At 39.2% G+C, this 18,906-nt stretch overlaps 2 protein-coding genes across 11 annotated transcripts in view; one reads left to right on the top strand and one right to left on the bottom strand.

Moving 5' to 3' along the window:
• The window catches only part of ppip5k1a (diphosphoinositol pentakisphosphate kinase 1a), a 32,438-nt gene extending 27,194 nt beyond the window's left edge, over window positions 1-5,244 (top strand). For 5 of the 8 annotated variants that reach the window (XM_084108961.1, XM_084108960.1, XM_084108959.1 and 2 more), the window contains 3 exons: window positions 3,049-3,186; window positions 3,337-3,450; window positions 4,109-5,244. In XM_084108961.1, the coding sequence (XP_083965087.1) occupies window positions 3,049-3,186; window positions 3,337-3,450; window positions 4,109-4,689 (833 nt within the window). In that variant the 3' untranslated portion in view covers window positions 4,690-5,244. Of the gene's footprint in view, window positions 1-929; window positions 1,157-3,048; window positions 3,187-3,336; window positions 3,451-4,108 lie in introns of all 8 variants that reach the window. The other 3 variants (XM_084108956.1, XM_084108955.1, XR_014605413.1) reach the window with 2 other exon arrangements.
• A 2,835-nt stretch (window positions 5,245-8,079) lies between these two features.
• map1aa (microtubule-associated protein 1Aa) overlaps window positions 8,080-18,906 on the bottom strand; it is a 29,708-nt gene continuing 18,881 nt past the window's right edge. For 2 of the 3 annotated variants that reach the window (XM_084108988.1, XM_084108990.1), the window contains 4 exons: window positions 11,912-18,896; window positions 11,572-11,804; window positions 11,171-11,367; window positions 8,080-8,773 (listed from right to left, as the gene is read on the bottom strand). In XM_084108988.1, coding sequence (XP_083965114.1) covers window positions 11,212-11,367; window positions 11,572-11,804; window positions 11,912-18,746 — 7,224 coding nt within the window. In that variant the 5' untranslated portion in view covers window positions 18,747-18,896 and the 3' untranslated portion in view covers window positions 8,080-8,773; window positions 11,171-11,211. The remainder of the gene's footprint in view (window positions 8,774-11,170; window positions 11,368-11,571; window positions 11,805-11,911; window positions 18,897-18,906) is intronic. The other variant, XM_084108989.1, reaches the window with a different exon arrangement.

The following is an 18,906-nucleotide window of genomic DNA, read 5'->3' as shown; positions in this document are numbered from 1 at the left end:
TTACTATTTTTGTCGAAGGTTATATATTTCTCAGGATTGAAAGATGAATAAAAAGTTCAAAAGAAACAGAAATCTTTTGTAATATTATAAATGTATTTACTGTCACTTTTGGTCAATTTAATGCATCCTTGCTGAATAAAAGTATTATTTTCTTTAAAAAAAAAAAAAAAAAAAATCTTACTGACCACAAAGTTTTTGTGTATATTTTTTGTAATGATGTGACCTTCTCATGGTGTAGTAGTCTAGTCGGACTGTGATGTTTGACTCCACTGAGCACTGTATTCACTTCAGGCACACAGGATGACACTTCTGCTGTGGCAGTTTATCCACCTCTATGGTGGTCTGGCTCAGGTAATGATAGATCTTTATACCACTGTGCAGCTTTAATCCAGTCAGGACGATTGATTTAATTTAACTACACGGTGTCCGTGTGCACGCTGAAGAACTCACAGTGTGAGGAAAAGTAGATCTGTTTAGAAGTGTGGGAATGTAGACCATGTCACCAGTGTGGGAATGTAGACCATGTCTGTGTATAGCTTAGTGAGTTGTTCCTTGAATCCCTTGTGGTCTTGTGCCTTAAGCGATGAATGTTGACTCCAGGAGATGGTACTGTTTCCTTTGCACTCTCTGTGCATTGAACTGTACATTGTGGATGAAGGCGGTGGACTACAACGGACTTAAGTGCTGCTGTGTGTTTGCTTGGGATTACCTGCTGGTGACCAGTTGCTCAGGCCCATGTTTAGGTGTGTTTAAATGTGGAGAAGTGTCTATTAAACGCTGTCAGACCTATTGTGGGGAGTTGTTCTGATAGCATGCTAAGTAATGAAACGGTAATCTCTGTACCCATGAGGACCCCATGCCCTCACCCATCTGCTTTCCAACCCCTACTCCCCATTCTTCTCTTCCCTGCTTTGCCTCTTCTTCCTCAGAACCCCTGGAAGAGCAACAGGTAGCCCAGCTGCTGAGGCGCTTTTCCAACGACCCCAATATTGGCCACCCGTTCTGTTTGGACAGTGCTTTTGCCCACCACCTCCATCAATGCTCCTACCATCTCCGCCTCTTCCGCAACTGGTTAATCTCTGGCCAGGACCCACTAGAGTACCTCTACGGTCAGCCCTGCGGAGGTCGTACCGTGCCCTGCTGTGCCGTGACTGCAGTAATGGCCTCAGCTTTGCTCTAGCGCCTCTGCTGTTTGAAGCATGCCTGTGTTATTGGGGAAAGCAGCTTGCAGTGACACAGCTCTTGTTTTTTTTCTTTAACTTAATGAAGTTTATGTAGATTGTGAATATTTTTTTAGGGCTATCAGGAAAAGGACATTTTAAAAAATTGTGATTAATCTTGTGCTTAATGTAAAATTGCTTAATTTGCTAAGCTGTTTTCTTGTTAAAAATACGCTACCGTTCAAAAGTTTGGGGTCAGTAATATTTTTTTAATTTTTTTTAAGTAATTAATACATTTATTCAGCAAGGACACATTCAATTAAATTAAATTAAAGTGACAGTAAAGACTTTTACATTGTTACAAAATTTTTCCAATTAAAAATAAATGCCGTTTTTTTTTTCCTAGTCATTAAAGAAAATAATTTAAAAAAAAACGGTTTGCACAAACATTTTAAGCAAAATTAAGGACGTGACACTGAAGACTGAGTAATGGCTGCTGAAAATTCAGCTTTGCCATCACAAGAATAAATTACATTTTTAAATATATCCAGAAAACTGGAATTTTAAATGGTGATAATAAGTCACAATATTACTGTTTTTATTTATTTTTGATCAAATAAATGGAGCCATGGTGAACATAAGAGATGTCTTTCAGATACATTCAAAAATCTTACCGACCCCAAACTTTTAAATGGTAGTGGAATGAAAATGAGCTAATGAAAGGGAACTAAATAACATGCAATATTTTTTGTAGGTGATATTTCAGATTTTTTTTTTTAACCAATTCTTATTTATTCCACCATACAAAAGATTGTAATTGACTTTTGTTAACGCTCCCAGATGGATTGAATTAATAAATTAGCCCTTAAGAAGGTCACCTGTGCTGGTACTCTTGCAAGCTATTCAGACCAGCGTTTAGAAAGAGGACAGAACAGATTGAAACATGTTTTGATGTTGAATTTAGCGCTGTTCAGAGAAGAGGATGGAGAAGCATTAGGAGTGATCTCTCGCTCTCGCTGCTGTTCGCTGGGGTGTGTTGTGTGGCAGACGCATGCCAGTGGCATCTGATTGCAACTGTGTCAGCTTACAGTCGCATCGACTCTCTGACGTATCAAAGTAACAGTTACAGTGACTGACTTGCATGATAGTGGCATATGATTTGAAAGAAAAAGGAATATTGTAAATTTCTGTTCCAAATGTGAGTTATTAATTTCCAAATTCTTAATGTATTAAACTCTCAATAATTATTTAAATCGCTATTACTTCATACATAATCATACTCTTGCTTGTTTTTTATTTATATTCTCCATTTTCATAAGTAATAGTCAGAAGTGATGTTTTGTCATGAAATACATGTCTCCTTTTATAAAATGAATGCACCGATTACATGATGATCTGCAGGTGCAGTTCTCACATCCATTCCTGTTTTTATTCCCGTCTCTGCCAGCTCCCTCCTAATTTACGCGTGTTGCTTTCATCTACATTAAGAGTTTGGTTTTTCCAACTAAAAGAAGTGCATAGAGACTAACAATTCATTAACAATGGAACTTTTTTTGTTTTACTTAAAGTTGTGTGTGTGTGTGTGTGTGTAGCTACATTTCTACCAGATTATGTATTAGTCTTCATTTTTGAATGTAGATTTAGATTTCCTATGTAATACTGTATGTACCAAGTCTTGAATGAATGGTAAGAGGATGAGGTGGGTTTGTTTGTGTGCATGTATGTCTGAATGTTTCCCGCCTGTGGTTCTGTCACTAACAAGGGTTTGGCAGTAGGTGGAATGACTATTGTCATTGGTTCAGTGGTTATAGACTGTTGAGTTTTTCTTGGGTGTACACTGATGTCTGAATAGAGGACTGTTTTCTCTCATCACTTCTCTCATCTGTAGGTTTTGAAGGCTGCTCCATGGTGCCCTCCATCTACCCCCTCGAGACCCTCCACAATTCGCTCTCACTAAAACAAGTCAACGAGTTCCTGACGGCCGTGTGTGAGAATGCAGGAGATTCCCACACCAGGACAACCAGAGGTGATGCCCATAACACCACTCTACATGGATTTAAGTAACCCAGAAAATGACTAATAACATGGGATATGTTTAGGTCACTCTCAATTCTTTTGATACTGTAATATAATGCACTTGTGTCCTAATTGTGTGCGCTTGTCTCCGCTTCTGTAGCTTTCTCAGCCATGTTTGACTCCCAGAATCAGCCCACAGGGGAATCTTACATGCCTCACAGAGTGCTGTCCTCCTCTGTTTCAATGCGCCAGCGCTCTGATCGGCCGCCCTGGTGTAAGTACTGCTACCCTAAGCTAATTCACATGGAGAATACTCTCAGCACTCGGCATGGGACAATGATATTTGTTAACATTTAAACATCATTTAAATATCTGGTCCATCCAACATATGTAACACATTGCAAGCTAAATTCATACATTTACATGTATGTTGGGATATAATTATGTAAGGTAACAGGGTTGGCAGTAAACGACAGCCTCGTGCTCACGATTTTGCTTCTTAGAATAAGGATTTACTGTTGATTTCAACAAATATACACTTTTCAATGATCAGTTTTTTACTATACAAAGTCACGGTAACAGAGCTGATTCTTTTTAATAATACAGTATGTCCACTAAAATCCAAAAAATATATAAATAGAAAGAATAAAGATAATTGCTAGCTTTTAATTTTCATATATCTTTAAATTAAACTGTGTATATTTTGCTAATACATCAAGGAGTAGTGAAAACAGGGGTTGAGCAGGCAAAAAAAGGCATCCTCATGATGAGAGAATTAGTTAAAAAAAACGTCAAAGTAAAATAAAGTTACTGGATTTTTCTTGATGCATTTAAAAAAAACAAGTCTGAAGTCATCTTTTACACAAACAGCACCTGTTTTGCAGAATAGACCAAATAATGGTGTGTGTTTGTGTGTGTGTTTCTCCATGCAGACAGCAGTGGTCCCTCAAGTACAGTGTCGAGCGCCGGCCCCTCGTCTCCCACCACGGCTGACACATCTCCTCGCTTCAGCTTCAGTGAGAAGATCACCCTCACGCCGCAGAGCAGCGAGGAGATCCACCCGACCCCTCACAACAACAGCCACTGTGTGTCTTCCACGTCTGAAACCAGCCTCCCCTCTGAAGACCCCCTACCCTCCATACCATCTCCCATCCCGGAGAAACCCAGTGAAATAGAAGCGGACGGCGCAGACTCTGCTGGCCAGTGTCTGACAGAGAGCCCCTGCCGTGATGAAGTGTCAAGTCCGGCCCCTGCGGATCCCACTCCTCCCTGCTCTCTCTTGGCAGACAGTCCGCTGACGGAGTCCTTTTGCGGGATGCCCGGCTCCCTGCCTGTGCTTCTGGAGCTCAGAGAGAGCAGCTCGGAGGCCGGCTCCAGCGCCCAGACCCCGCTCACGCCCGACGAGCCGGATGAGTTCTTTGATACACAGGAAACGGTTGATGTGTGGGGGGGGACCCTGCCACACCCTGGGACGCCACTGGAGGTGGGAGCTCCACATGTGCCTGAGCCGTGAAGGAAACGCAGACCGGGCAGCTCCCACATACACGTGCACCCTTCGTCCCATCCCAGCATGCTCTCGCTGTAGTGCCTCAGACCTTTATAAAGTCCCAAACAAGTCAAAGTGGGATTCGCCTACGTAATTTAAGGGAATAAATGGAGGCCCTCCCTGCGATTGTCACCTTTTGAACTTGAAGTTCAAATGCTCCCGTTAAAAATCGTAATAAACTCTCCATGTGTTTAATTCTGTAGTGTTATTCAGAGATGCTTCCCGTGTAAAGCATCACTCTAGTCCTACGGCCAGTGAGCAAACATAAGCTGTTAGACGCACTGAAACATTTTTACGTGCACATATTATCTTCCTTGTCTCCAAACGACTGCATTTTTTTCTTCATTAGCTGGTCTGGAAGATATTTTTCAAAGGGACGTGATATTTGATACTAGTTTGTGTTTGCTAAAGTACTTAGTCAAGCTCTTGAATAATGAACTTACACAGCTAAATGCATATTAAAGGGATAGTTCACCAAAAAATTAAGATTCTGAAAAAAACTCACTCTCATGTCGTTCCAAACCCATAAGACTGGCCCTTGACTCCAAGTTTCTGGCCCTCCACTGGAAACTTTTTGCTTTAAAAAGGTCATAAAGACGTTGTAAAAGTAATCCATGTGTATGAATCAAGCGAATCAAGTCTTCTGAAGAAACGCAATCACTTTAAATGATGAACAGATTTAATTTAGGCATTTATTCACACATAAACATTGATCAACACACATACATAGAGCACATCAAATATGGTAAATGGAAGCTCAAGCTGAAATTTCATTGGTTCAAGCACGTTTGAGCTTCCATTTTCCATATTTGATGTGCTCTATGTATGTGTATTAATCAATGTTTTTATGTAAACAAAAGCCTAAATTAAATCTGTTCATCATATAAAGAAATCATGTGTTTTCAGAATACTTGCCAATATTTCTTTTACTTTTTTTGAATATTTTTGAATATCAATATTTTGAAATTTACTTTCAATGGAGGGACATCTCTCAAGTTTAATTAAAAATACCTTCATTTGTGTTCTGAAGATGAACAAAAGTCCTATGGGTTTGGAACACGAGAGTGAGCAAATGATGACAGAATGTTATTTTTTTTAGTGAACTATTCCTTTAAATTAACGCTACCATTTTATTACCGTTTGCCAAAGCTTGCTAAACCACTGTCATAATTTATTAAATCATTATAAAATACATATATATATTTAGTCTATATATATATATATATTTATTGACTAATATGCAGCTTACTTTTAACAATGAGACTGCAGATGAGTAAGTCTCGTTTTTTTATATTTTATTTTTTATTTTTGTAAAACATACAGTGCTCTCGCGGTTTTAAATGAAATAGTGGTCTTCATTTCAACTACATTTCTCTCGCTTCACCTTTTTGACAAATGAAAAACTTTTTTGTACCGTGACCCTCCTGTTTGAAATCAAATGAAGAGTGTCGTGTACCGAGATTACCATGACACACACACACACACACACACACACACAAAAAAAAAATTGTTTTGTCTGCTTACTGTTTAAAAAAAGAGAGAAAGATGATGCTTTTCAGAAGCATATACTGTACTGTTTTTCTTTTGATCTGAACCTGTTCAGGATAAAAACATTAAGTAAACCTTGGATAGTGGACGTTGTTTACTGAGCATGCAGAATGTGTGTGTAAAAGTAACTGACTCTCACTGATGTGGGACCACTGAGCTTGCAAGACCTCTAGAATCTAGAGAAGAGCATTTCAGCGTCTGAAATATTCCATTCTGCTCAGAGTACAGCGAAGCACACTGAACCCACTGACAACTGTTTCTATAATCACTGACATATTAAAGCATCTGCCTCTGATAGATTCAACTCAAACGTGTCGTACTGTTGGTGCTGTATGCCGTCTGTGCTGTAGTATTAAATGCCACTTTGATTTACAGTGTTTCAAATAAAAATGGCATTGTCTACAGAAAACAATTGTCTTTTCATGACTTCTTATGTGTGAACTGCACTGATTAGATATAAAAACAAGCACCAGGTTTCTCTGTATTTAACAAGTGGACCTTATTTCACTTGATTTTCCTCGCTAAGGTCTGACATTTCCATATTTTCAATACTTAATTTACTGTCTCAATTGGTGTACACTTGCGTAAGCATCATTATCTCTAACCGTTATTCATCCTCGTACTCGTTGGCATGACAGCGAGGTTCTTATCCTTCACCACCTGGAGGGTTTTTCTTCTGTTTACCGCAACCGAAACACATATTCAACAAGGCATAGTGAACAATCTTCATAGTATATCACACATTAATAATACATCTGAATTCAAGTCCCACCAGCAAACAGAATCCAAAATGTATTTATTTCCATATGATTAGGATCACTGAACAGTACGGGCATTGTTGGCATATCCCGCTGCTGTGCCAAGCACTGCTTTCTGTTTTCTTTAACACTGCTGTTGTTGTTCATTTCCCTGCCTTTCTCTCAGAAACAGACAGGGAGGGGAAGAAGAGATAATAGGCATGTGACCCAGACAGTGATGTCATCGTCATGTGAATTCAGCTCGCTTTTCTTTCAGGCTGCTATTCTTTCAAACCCTTGAATCATGTCAATGTGTTAAAAATTCTAGAACATTCTTTGCTTTAATATTATTCAAGCTGTTTACTGCAGTAAATGAATCAAAACGAGTCTTATCAGGCTTGAAATCGAAATAAAGTATTCAATTTAATCAATATTCAGTGTTTTATATCAAACTGCACATATGTAAAACCATAAAATAATTAATTGAATAAACATGAACTGAAATAAAGAAAATATAGCCTATAAAAAAACCTTAAAATTGTTTATTTCAACTAGTTGCCAAGGAAACATTAGTTTAACTGCAATAAACACGACATTTTTTTTAAGCTTACTCAAATTAAAACTAATTCAAAATATTGATAAAAACTATAATAGTATCTTACTAACATAACTCTGTATAAAACTACATAATGTTTGGCATATGTACTTTTAATTTATTTTACTTAAAAGTAAATCCACAATAAAAGTGTGGTTACACTTTATTTCGATGGTCCAAACATTCTACTAACTGTAATTAACTTTGCAACTACATGTCATGTAACTACATACTCTTATAAGAGTTACTGTAGACTGAGTATTAGTAGACTGTAAGTTATAGGGTTAGTAGAATAAGTTGACATGCAGTTGCAAAGTTACTTATAGTTAGTAGAATGTCTAAAGTGGACTATTGAAATAAAAGTGTTATTTCAATGAAAATAAAGTGTTACCAAAGTGTATACTCGCATTAGATTTTCGTGGGAGACATTCCATGATTCTGACAGCTGACTCAAGGAAAGGCAAAAACCTGTTGATATATTTTTCCATTAACATATTTTATTAGTGATTATCAGGTTTACCTTTCTACAACATATTTGTAGACACTCATTTAGAGAGCTTAAAGAAAGATACAGAGTATTGCACATAAAGAGAGAGAAAAATAAAAGCAAACGCAATGAAAACATGAAAAAATGAAAAATAAATCCAAGTCTACATTTTCTTAACAACACTGCACGCTGGAAATGATAGCGCGGCCTGGTTATATGTGCCTTATCATTTTAAATATGTTTAAAATAGTACTTTATTTAATATAACTATGAACTATTACATACAAGTTCGAAATTAAGATCACATGCATTAAACAGCTAGGCTCAATGGAATGCTATATTTCAGTTTTGATTCTACTGAGATGGCGAACTCAACATTGCAACTAAGGGATGTTTTGCACAGCACATCACGGCTATTTTATTTTTCAAACTTTTTCGAAACATATAGTCGTCATCTTCAAAAAATGAATAAATAAATAAATAAATCACACAAGACACTTACAAATCTTGAATATAAAATGTGATCAGTGATCTAGTCACTTGATCTGGCAGTCTGCAGTCTGGTACTTGTATGCGTTTGTTTTGTTTTCTGTGGTACTGCGAAGTCACATCTGGGTTTCACCATGTCACGCAGAACATCTCTGCAGCACAGCCAAATAACCAGTAGCTCAAAAGTTACAGCACCTTAAAAACATTAGAGGCAAGCATTAACCGTGTATCCTCATACATTGTTCCTCAGAGAAATATAAAGGAGTGTGCTGAACCATACAGTATTCTCTCATTTTGTCTATATGTAAATATGGACTTTTCTCCAATGAATGAACAATCAAATCTTATAGACCAATAACAGAGACTATGTAAATCAGAATTGTAAAAACTAAAATCTTGTGAACAGTATGAATATTAAAGATTCAATTTTGACCCAAATGAAAAAAAAAAGAAAAAAAAAAGTTTTCACTTACAACCTTCCTTCTTTAATATAGAAATGAATTGAGCCAAGGACCTAAAAGCATAGCAGTGCTTAAATGCATGTTCAGGCTGTTACCTCGTGGTAATATACATGCAGTGCATACAGTACTTTTACAGAGTTTTCTATCCATTAGTCAACGACACAAGATCATTATTCCTTTCATCTTTGATCCTGCTCTGTGGCAAGAGCCGTAGTGTCATATGATCAGATATTTTTAAACCTTAAAAATGCACAAAGAAAAACGTTTGCAATTCCGGGCGTATTATGACAGCATGTTTTCTGTCCATCACTGCTAATTCTGAACAGAGAGACAAAAAACAAACAAAAAAACTTAAAACTTAAAAAAAAAGTGGGAACCTGTTGCATTCAAATTATTAAGTAAATCAACTTAAAGCATAATTGAAAAAATTAAGTTATGTGGAATTGTCAAGTTCACATAACTTAATTTTTTCAATTACGCATTAAGTTTATTACTTAATCATTTTAAGGCAAAATGTTTCTTCACTTTTTTTAAAGTTAAGTCAACTGATCACTTTTTACAGTGTAGTGAACTTGCCAGTCTTTGAATCAAGAAATTCCTTTTATATTTCAAAATGTCACCTATATCATCGCTTATTGATTGGAAAACAACAGCTCTTGCAGTACCGGTTAAGATAAAGGTTTATGTCTCATATAAAAGACACAATTTGCTTTGAATAACCTTGAACACACAATAACATTTTTGGAATAGGTTTAAGTGCAGTATCTGTAGCTCACTTATGTCATATAACCCTATGCAAAAACATGGAAAAAACTTTCATACATAAATGTATTCATTGAATACCATGCATTTCCATTGCCGGCAACTTTGGCTTGCATTTCCTCAGTCATCCTTTCTTACCATTCCTTTACATTAAGCAATTTTGTCTTATATACATTTTATAACCAATAGAAATCAAGGGGAAATCATTACAAGGTGATAAAGAATTTTCTTCAAAATCGGACGAAATTAGGAATAAAACATACTTCTTAATGTCATAAACACTAAAAATAATCATAAACTCTGTGAACATACACTTTATACATCATTTAATGAGAAAATAAGATTTGACTCCAATACTTCCCCTCTGTTATTTAGTGTTGACAATAAACCTACCATCTAAACATTTTTCTTTATTCAATTGTGTTTCAGCATTCATTTACAAACAGAATTTTGTCCCGATCTAGTAGCAATCTTTAATTACTATTATTAATTGAATGTTGCTGATGCTGTCATTCTACTATACAAATTCAAAGCAAGGTCAGGAATGTAAAGTCATTTTGTGCAAAGCACATAAGTTGCAGCACAACTACATGTCCAGCATATGCATTTTTATTTGTTTATTTTTAAATCTCTTCATCTTTTTTGTTACCTAAATTCCTATTTGTGAAATACTAGCACCCAGGTATTTGTTAAACTCTCTGCTGAGTTATATAGCCTCAATTGCCATTTGCACAGTAGGTATCTGAATGTGGGAAACCTTGATTAATAGAAGATTGTTTTACATGTAGAGTGTGTGTTTGTGCTATGTAAGAGGATGAAGCTTGAAGGATATATAAATCAGGGCCTCATAGCAACAGTTTCATTGAAATAAGAAAGTGTACATGAACTAATCAGATGAAAGCAGGGGTATCTAATCCAGTTGAGAAGCAGTATTTGGTGACTTTCTGGTGCTTTTGTTCAAAAATAAGTAAAGAGGTATACTTGTGCTTCAGTTAAATATCATTGTAAACAAGGCTATACAGTATATATCAACTTTATTGTATTTAGCACACTCGTTTGGTAACCTTGTTCAGTATAAAACTATGACTGATAATGTGACCATAAAAACTAGTTTAAACAAATTTGGCCGAAAATCTAAGGGTTAAGAATTTTCAGCAAGAAATCTATTACCTTATGTTTGTATGTATGTGTTGTGCAACGTAAAGGGAAAAGCCACCCTGAAAAGTGAAGGCACGTCTTCCTTTTGTTCTCTTGCATTCTAAATGATAATTTAGGTTTGGGTTTTTACGGCAATAGACAACATGTGCTGTTTTAAACCATGGGAAGTTAAAAATAAATTGAGTAAACTACAATTAAGGCTGTAACGGACCATTTGAGAGTAAAGATGTGAACCTGGGAGCCATGTTGAATTTAGAACTCTATTTTGCAGGCAGGGAACGACTCGTCCTGCATCACAACTGTGCTGCTGCTGGCCAGGACCATGATTTTCAGCTCCTGTTGCTTCTCATGGGTCTGCTGATACCACTCACGGGTCACTTCTGAGTCATGAGTAGGTATCAATGTTACCTACAAATTGTACAGAGTAAGAGTAAGAGAAATAGTATAGCAAAGTATTAGTAATAGCACAGTGAGCTTCATTCATTGACCCCCCATTTACTGTATATGCATAGCATCCATAGAATATCCATCAAATTAATCAGCAAATTATAAACTTCCAATGTTGATATCTATAGAGAGACAAACAGAGAGACCAATTAAGAAATATTATACCTGTAGATTGGATCCCCACTGTGCCTTTCCCTCTAGCAAGGCGTCTAGTACACTACGGCTCGGTTCTCCACTGCTGGAGTCGTTTCCACTCACTACATAATATGAAGAGCGAACACGTTTGAAAAACTCCTGGTCCACATTTTTAGCACTGCAGTGGTTGGGAATGTAGGCCAGATCCACATAGATAGGAGGACCAGGGGGCACAGCTGCACTGAATTTTGCAGAATTTGAACCTTTTAAGAAACAATTAAAATTCACAAAAATTAGCTGTCGGTGTAATGTTGGCAAACAAAACAACAGCTCATCTTGATCTGCATATATATAAGATGTTTGTTCATACCTGCACTGTTCTTAAGGCCATTGACAAGACCTTTGCCTGTGTTGTGGCTTGACCTTGACAGATCATCATCCATGTCCTTCTTCCTAAGAGAGGTGGTGTGAGTGGAGGGTTCCTTGGATGGGGACTTCTTCCGCCTGGCATCAGTCTTCCGAGCAGGAGATGAGGACTTTGTTTTACTTAATTTACGTAAACCCTTTGTTTTGGTATCTTTCTTGACTGGTTTGTCTGTTATGCTTGACAGAGCCTCGGGATCAACCATACATACATCAGGGTGAGGGGAATAAGGAGCAGGGTCCCTCATTGGTGATGGGAGGGGATCATGATTTTTATTAGGTGACATAGATGAGTAGTGCTTCCCCCCATAAGCTCCAGATGATTTATCTACAGGCAGGTAATCTGCATCCTCATCAGAGTCATTATTTCTTTCTGCTGTGATCGATGGATACTCTTCCGTACCTGGTGGAACATCAGAATCTGACTGGGAATGCAACGGCTCACTGACAGAAGTTGGAGGGGTGTCCTCCCCACTGGCACTAATCCCAGCAGCCAAGGCTCCAGAGAAGCGTTGCAATTCACTGTCCTCGCCATGATGACTGTGAGATTGGTGGCGAGGTTGTTTGTGAGATCTTGTCTTCCCAGAAGGTTGCTGTTGATCAGATGCTTGGCTTCTCTGTTCCTCATTTTCTTCGTCACTTGAAAGTTGGCATAAGCTTGGGTTGATAAATGATGGAGATGTGTCTCCTCTCCTCTGCTTGTACTCACAGGAAGAATAGCCTGGGGAAGCTTTGGATGAATGTGGACGGATACCAACATCTGTAGGATAGTCAGAGTCATCATCGTGTCTGCTTGGATCGTCTGCATAATAAGAGGGTTGGAAAGGTTGGTCTGTGGAGAGGGAAAGAGGACGGGCTGGGTGCTCTGGCTCAGTCTCTTCTTCTTCTTCATACTCATCTTCATGTCGATAGTGAGGTGGGGATGCCCCTGGGTAGATGTCTCGTTTCTGCTGCACTTCCCATTCACCTGGACTCCTAATTTTCTTTACATCAAATTCTTGGCATTTTGTCTCCGTTTTTGGCAAGCCTATCCCCAACTTGCTGGTTCCACCAAAAGCCTCTGGTGCACTCAAACTAACTTCTGCAGGCCCATTTGTTGTGTCTGGTTTTCTGGCCTCAGGGAAAGAGGAAGGATATGATGTAAGTGCATCTGGGATAGTGGCTCCCAAACCAGAAGATATGTCCTTTGTTATTGTCTCACCCAAGGAAAAGGAGGCATCTTTCTTGTCTGCTTGAGCTGTAAGTGCAGATCTTTGGTACTGAAGTTTATGTTGTTCAGTTTCGTACATATAATCATCCTCCTCTTCACTACTCTCTGTGTCTTCATAGTACTGTTTTTCAGGGCACTCAAATGTCAGTGTTGATGAAGCACCATACAGATCTTCAGGCATGGTGTCTTTCTGTGTGGTCGGAGGGATTGAGGAATAAGGTCCAGTTGCACCAAATTCAGCTTGTAATCTTGAGTCCTCGTCCCACTCCGGCTTATAAAAGCACTGAGTTTGTGGGCCTTGATCTGAGATATTGCTTGTAGAATAAGCAGGATCTTTCTTATCACTTACACAAGTACCAGCATGTGGAGGGAAAGGTTTGATCTCCTCAAAGGGTGATAATGGTGAGAATCTTGCAAGACTAGGGGTGGATTCGGCAGTAGTGGTTGCAGGAGTCAGTTTCTCGGACACTTCTAAATATTCATCCTTAGCCTGCCCTCCAGAACTGGAAAAGGGTGAATCAACTACTGGTGAATGTTCATCTTTGAAAGATGAGTACTCTATTCCAGTACAGGCTGGAGTCTCTAACTCATCCCCAAACTGGTGGCTTGTGGACAGAGATGCTGAAGCTGATGAAGAATGACTGTAAGAAGAGGAAGAAGAGTATGCTGTGGCTGACATAGTTGTGTAACCGATGCCCAATGAAACAGGGTCTGCTGTTTTTTTCTCTGCTGCATCTGGTGTCTTCTGCTTGTCAAAATCAATATCTTTGCCATCATAGTGAGTAGAGTATTTATCTTCAGCAGACTTTGTTGAGAGGGGCAAATATGACTTGACAAATTTCTCATCATTTTCTACAAACTTATTTTTCTGCTCACTTGAAGAATGTTCAAATCCAGAGGAGATTGTCATTTGACTTTCATTGGGAAAAGATGAGGCATCACCTTTAGCAGTTTGAAATGAGTCCTTGGGGCCCTCATGGCTTAGAGTGGATTCAAATGTTGATGAACCTAGAGATTTCCCATAGGTTTCAGAGCCAAAGCTGTAGTCATTAGTAATGGTGTCTTTCTTTTCATCCTGGAATTGAGTAGGTACAGTGCTGATAGCACTAGTCAGTGGGCACTGGGCATCTTTCTCTTGTCTGTCTTTGGCACCTTTTTCAGTATCACTATCACTTACATCCTCCTCATCATCATCATCTTCATCGTCCTCTTCATCCTCATCCTCTCCATCAGCAAACATCTTCATGTTTCCAGCTATTACTTCTTTTGTGCTAAATGTAGATTGGCCTAACATAGAACTCGTACTTTTAGCACTGTAATCAGAGATGAAGCTGTCAGCTGCATAATGGGCTGATTGTGATGCACCAACCTCTGCCATCCCACTGAAATCTGGCTTTTCAAATTTAACTGAAAAGGGGTCTCTCTCTGCTGAAGCAGGTGAGGTTTTCTCAATTGTCTTTTCTTCAACTTTATTTATTTCCTCAGAGAATGTTCCTTCAGGTTTATCTCTAAACTGTGGTGTCCCGTAGACACTTTGTGTTTCACTATATGAAGCTAATGATGTTTCCTTTGCATCTGATGCTTTAAAGTCAGAAAGTTTGCCAGTGGAAGATTCTATGGAATCCTCCTTTTCTGTTTTCTTTAGAGTAACATCAGTATCATCAAAAGTGTGCTCAGCTGGCAGATTTGGAGAGTAGGAATCCACTGAACTTGATTTACTGTCATACACATCAGAATATGTAAAACTTTTCCCGACATACGGTGTATCTTGCCTAACCACCCTCTCAAATTCCCCTTTGAGGCCTTTCTCACACTCTGGGAAGGAATATAAGTTGAAGTGGACACTTTTATCGCTGTCTTTAGAGATCACGTTTGGGTCATCTATCTCTGAGAATGACGCATCTTTTTTGCCTTGGTTTGCTGACATGGAATCTAACTTGTCCTGTGGTCCTTTTACGCTTGAGTAAGTACCATCCTCAGTTTCACTTTCATCTTCCTCTCCTGAGTTGAGCATCTGGGATTTGTGCTCATGGTCCAAGTAGGTCACATTTTGTGGTTTATCTTCCTTATCCACAGATTCTTTCTCATTTTCAAACAGCTTCTCCTCTTTTAGGAGTGTTGCCTCATTGGAATATTCTTCATCAAGAAAAGTGCACTCCCTCTCCTCTATGTATTTAGCTTTACCACACACTTTAGAGCTTCCCTTTCCATAATAATCATCTTTATCTTCATCTTCGTCCTCTTCAGAGTCACATATTGTAGTTTTAGTGCTAGAGAACCCCTTTCCAAAAGGGTCCACTTCATCATCAATTATTTTCACACTTTCAGACGTTTTGTCAGCAGGAGCATCTTGGGTCATATACCTCTGAGAGTCAAAAGTCTCCTTGTCTAGTTTTTCATCTTTGTCCATAATCAGTGGCTTTTGTGACCTTTCCTCAGTGGGAGAGTAGCTACTGCTGGTCGGTCCTGATTGTGTAGGTGAGGCAAACCTCACAGTGCTGTCATCTGGGCTGAGGCATCTTTCTTCACTCTCTGAGATAATACTCGTCTCTGAGGTGCAAGGCAAATTTGGTGAGAAGGACAAACTTTTATCAGAGGCGCCCAATTTAGATTCATCCTTAGAGAGTGAGAGTCCCTTTTCTTGTGTGCCAAAATACATCACAGGAGGAGAAATAGGCGCAGCCGATGAGGGAAAGGTATCAGAAGCTTTTTCAATGTCTTGGAGCATGGCAGCAGATGCGTAACCCTCATGGATCTTTCCAAGTGGCATATCAACATTTGGTGTCTGATCCTCATCCTCTTCCTCATCCTCTTCATCCTCATAATTTGTGGGAACTGTAGCCTTCACTGTAGGTTCTGTTTCTGGCACAATGGGTAGATATTCCTCTGAAGGAGGTGATTTAAAACATTTGTCCTCCTCTAAAGAAGAAGTTGGAGATATAGTTCCAGCAGAGTGGAGGTACTCCTTTCCGTGAGTGGCATCTGTCTGTCCGGACGATGGTATACTATTTATAGTATCTAAGAGTAAAGAGCTTTTTCCTGCATCTTCAGTAGGTGGTGCTGTCACAGATGCTATAGACTGATCTTCAGTAACAGATGTTGCAAAGGATGATAATTTATCATATTCGGTGATGGAGGTGGCTGATGATATATGCTCTTCTTCAGCCAATGGAGCCGCAATTATATTGGATGCATAAGCTGACAGAACTGGCTCCTGGTCTACTGCAAAACCCTTTGATGAAAACTCAGAAGCAACAGATATGGTTGGTGGTTTCATGCCATGGATGGTGTCAAAAGTCCCTGGTTCATCAGGAACTGAGATGTCATAAGAGCCGACATCATACTGAAGATGTGGGATTCTCTCCTCTGTCTCCTCATTAATTTCCTCATCAGAGATGGTCTGCTCTGTCTCAGAGTAGCCTGGAATGGTCTCATCTTGGATGAAAGAAATATGCTCTGCAGCACCCAGCGGTTTGGCAGATTTAATGTCACTTTGTTTTGTCTCCCAGTCCTTTCCAAGTTTTTCTTTCCTAGCCTCATCTGACTTGTACTTGAGCTCCGTCTCATGAACTATATCCTCTGCTTCCTCTATCTCTGCTTTCTCAATCACATCCTCATCTTCTTCACTTTCACTCTTTTTGGGTTTCATTTCAAACTCTTTATCTTCTTTAGTATTTTCTTGCCATTTTTTAACTTCACCCATCTCCACAAAGTCAGATGTTTTAGCACTTTTCAGTTTTGCGGTATAGTCATCCTCGATGTCATCTTCTGTAGTAGCACATTCATCCTCAAATCTATCAGTGGCTTTAGAGGGGTGTTTATTTGTGTTTACTCCATATGGTACCCTTTCCTCATGAGGGGACTCTGTCTCAACATCAGTTGTAGTTATTCCTTCATCAGGAGATTCAATGTGAGGGACAACAGTGTCCATTGCAGACTGCAGATTTGGGAGTATTTTGCTCTCTTTGGGCTTGGAAAGCTCCTCTTCCAGTCGCAAGGCTTCAAAATCCTTGGTAAGATCCTCTGGGGAGGAGACTAAGGACCTATCACTCTCCCGTTTCACCACTGAAGCTTGTTTAGCAGCTGGCCTGTTTTCTTGCTCCTTTGCAGCTTTAGTTTTTTCTGTTTTAGGCTTCACTTGAACCTTTGCTTTGTTCAGAGTCTTCCTCACCTCAGGGGTGAAAGGCTTTAAGTCAGGTTTTGTGATTTTTCTCAACTCTGGCTTAATTTTTTCTTTTTCTTTTTTCTTCTCCTCTTTACTTTTGAGTTCTTTTTTAACTATGCCCTCTTTTTTTACATCTGTTTTTTCTTTCTTTGTGTCTATCTTTTCCTGATCCTTCTTTTCCTCCGTCTTAGATGCCCTCTCCTTGATATGTTTTTTAGGAGATTTTTCTCTCTGTAGTTTCTTTTTCTCTTGCTTAAGTGAATCGGGTGACGCCGTCTTAGGTTTCAGTGGTTTCGGAGTTTTAACAGTCTCTTTCATTTTCTTCTCTTTCTTTTCAACTTTCAAGTTCTCCTTTACAGATTCACTCTTTGACTCAATATCTTCATTTGCCTCTTTCTTGCTCGCTTTTGTAGTGGAAGACATTTTAGTGGATGATTTTAGACTTTCTTTGCTATCAGTTCTCAGCTTCATTTTAGTTTGTTTAATCAGTGGAGGTGGAGCTCCAGATGACATGTCCTTTTGAGTGGCAACTGGATATCGCAAGAAATCGAGATGCCTCAGCTTTTCCAGCCCCTCAAATATTTTGTTTTGTGGGGCATTTCCAGGAAACAGTACTCTCACAATCTTTTCAGTTGGACTGGCAGGTACCCACACAACCAGAGCTGTCACTGATGTGAGGTAAGGAACAGAAATCTCAGCCTCTTTGCCATTGGACAGGACAATGCCAGTTTTAGCTTTACTATTACCAGCCCACTTCTGCATGAAGAACTGCATTTCCTTACTGTCCTTGAGAGGATTCAGAATATACATGTCTAGTTTACCAACACCCAACTTGTGAAAGAGTGTTAAAGGCTCAATTGTGTTGCTTACAACTCTATATAGAGGCTCAGGTTTGATGCCTAGTTTGTGAAGGTACTGCAATGTAAGAGAGGCCTCCTCAATGCTCCTCTTTGCTTTCAGCGTGGATTCAGGCATCTTCAGCTTTTCTGGAACATTAAAGAACACAACACCAAGCTCTGGTGAGATCAGGTTTTTCATCCAGTCTCCATAGGTATTTGAACCAGGGCTCTTCTCTTGCTCCTGCTCTGCGATTTTTCTCTGTAACAGTTCATTTATGCCAGGGAGATTATCTGCCCCTATATGGGTAAGGAGAACAGAATCAATCCTATCCAAATGTCTGACCAGCTTCCAGAAACAAGACTTTCTGTCTGATCCACCATCAATCAAAATATTAAAGCCATTGACAGCAAACAAAGCAGAGTCGCCCCGTCCTCCAGGAAAGATATAGCAGCATGGCTTGGACAACTTGAGGAACCCTCCTGAGGTTGGTGGTTCCAGGAGCTCAAAAGGAGAGGGAACATCCACTGTCTCAGAGACATATTCTGTGAACTCGCTCACACCTTCCATCTCAGGCAACACAGGCTCAGGGTTCAGTCTGTACTTCAGTAAGCTCTGGTCCTGTACGTACTCTAGGGAGCTCCAGCCCCCCTCTCCTTTACAGGACACAGTCAAACAGGCTTGCTGACCTGTGGATGGCTGGTTTAAGAGATCTTTAATCTACAAAGAA

This window comes from Abramis brama (genome assembly GCF_963993115.1).
Source record: "Abramis brama genome assembly, chromosome: 3".
In the NCBI taxonomy this organism is placed as follows: Eukaryota; Metazoa; Chordata; class Actinopteri; order Cypriniformes; family Leuciscidae; genus Abramis; species Abramis brama.
The sequence above is the reverse complement of the archived record's forward strand: the minus strand, read 5'-3'. Positions and strand labels throughout refer to the sequence as shown.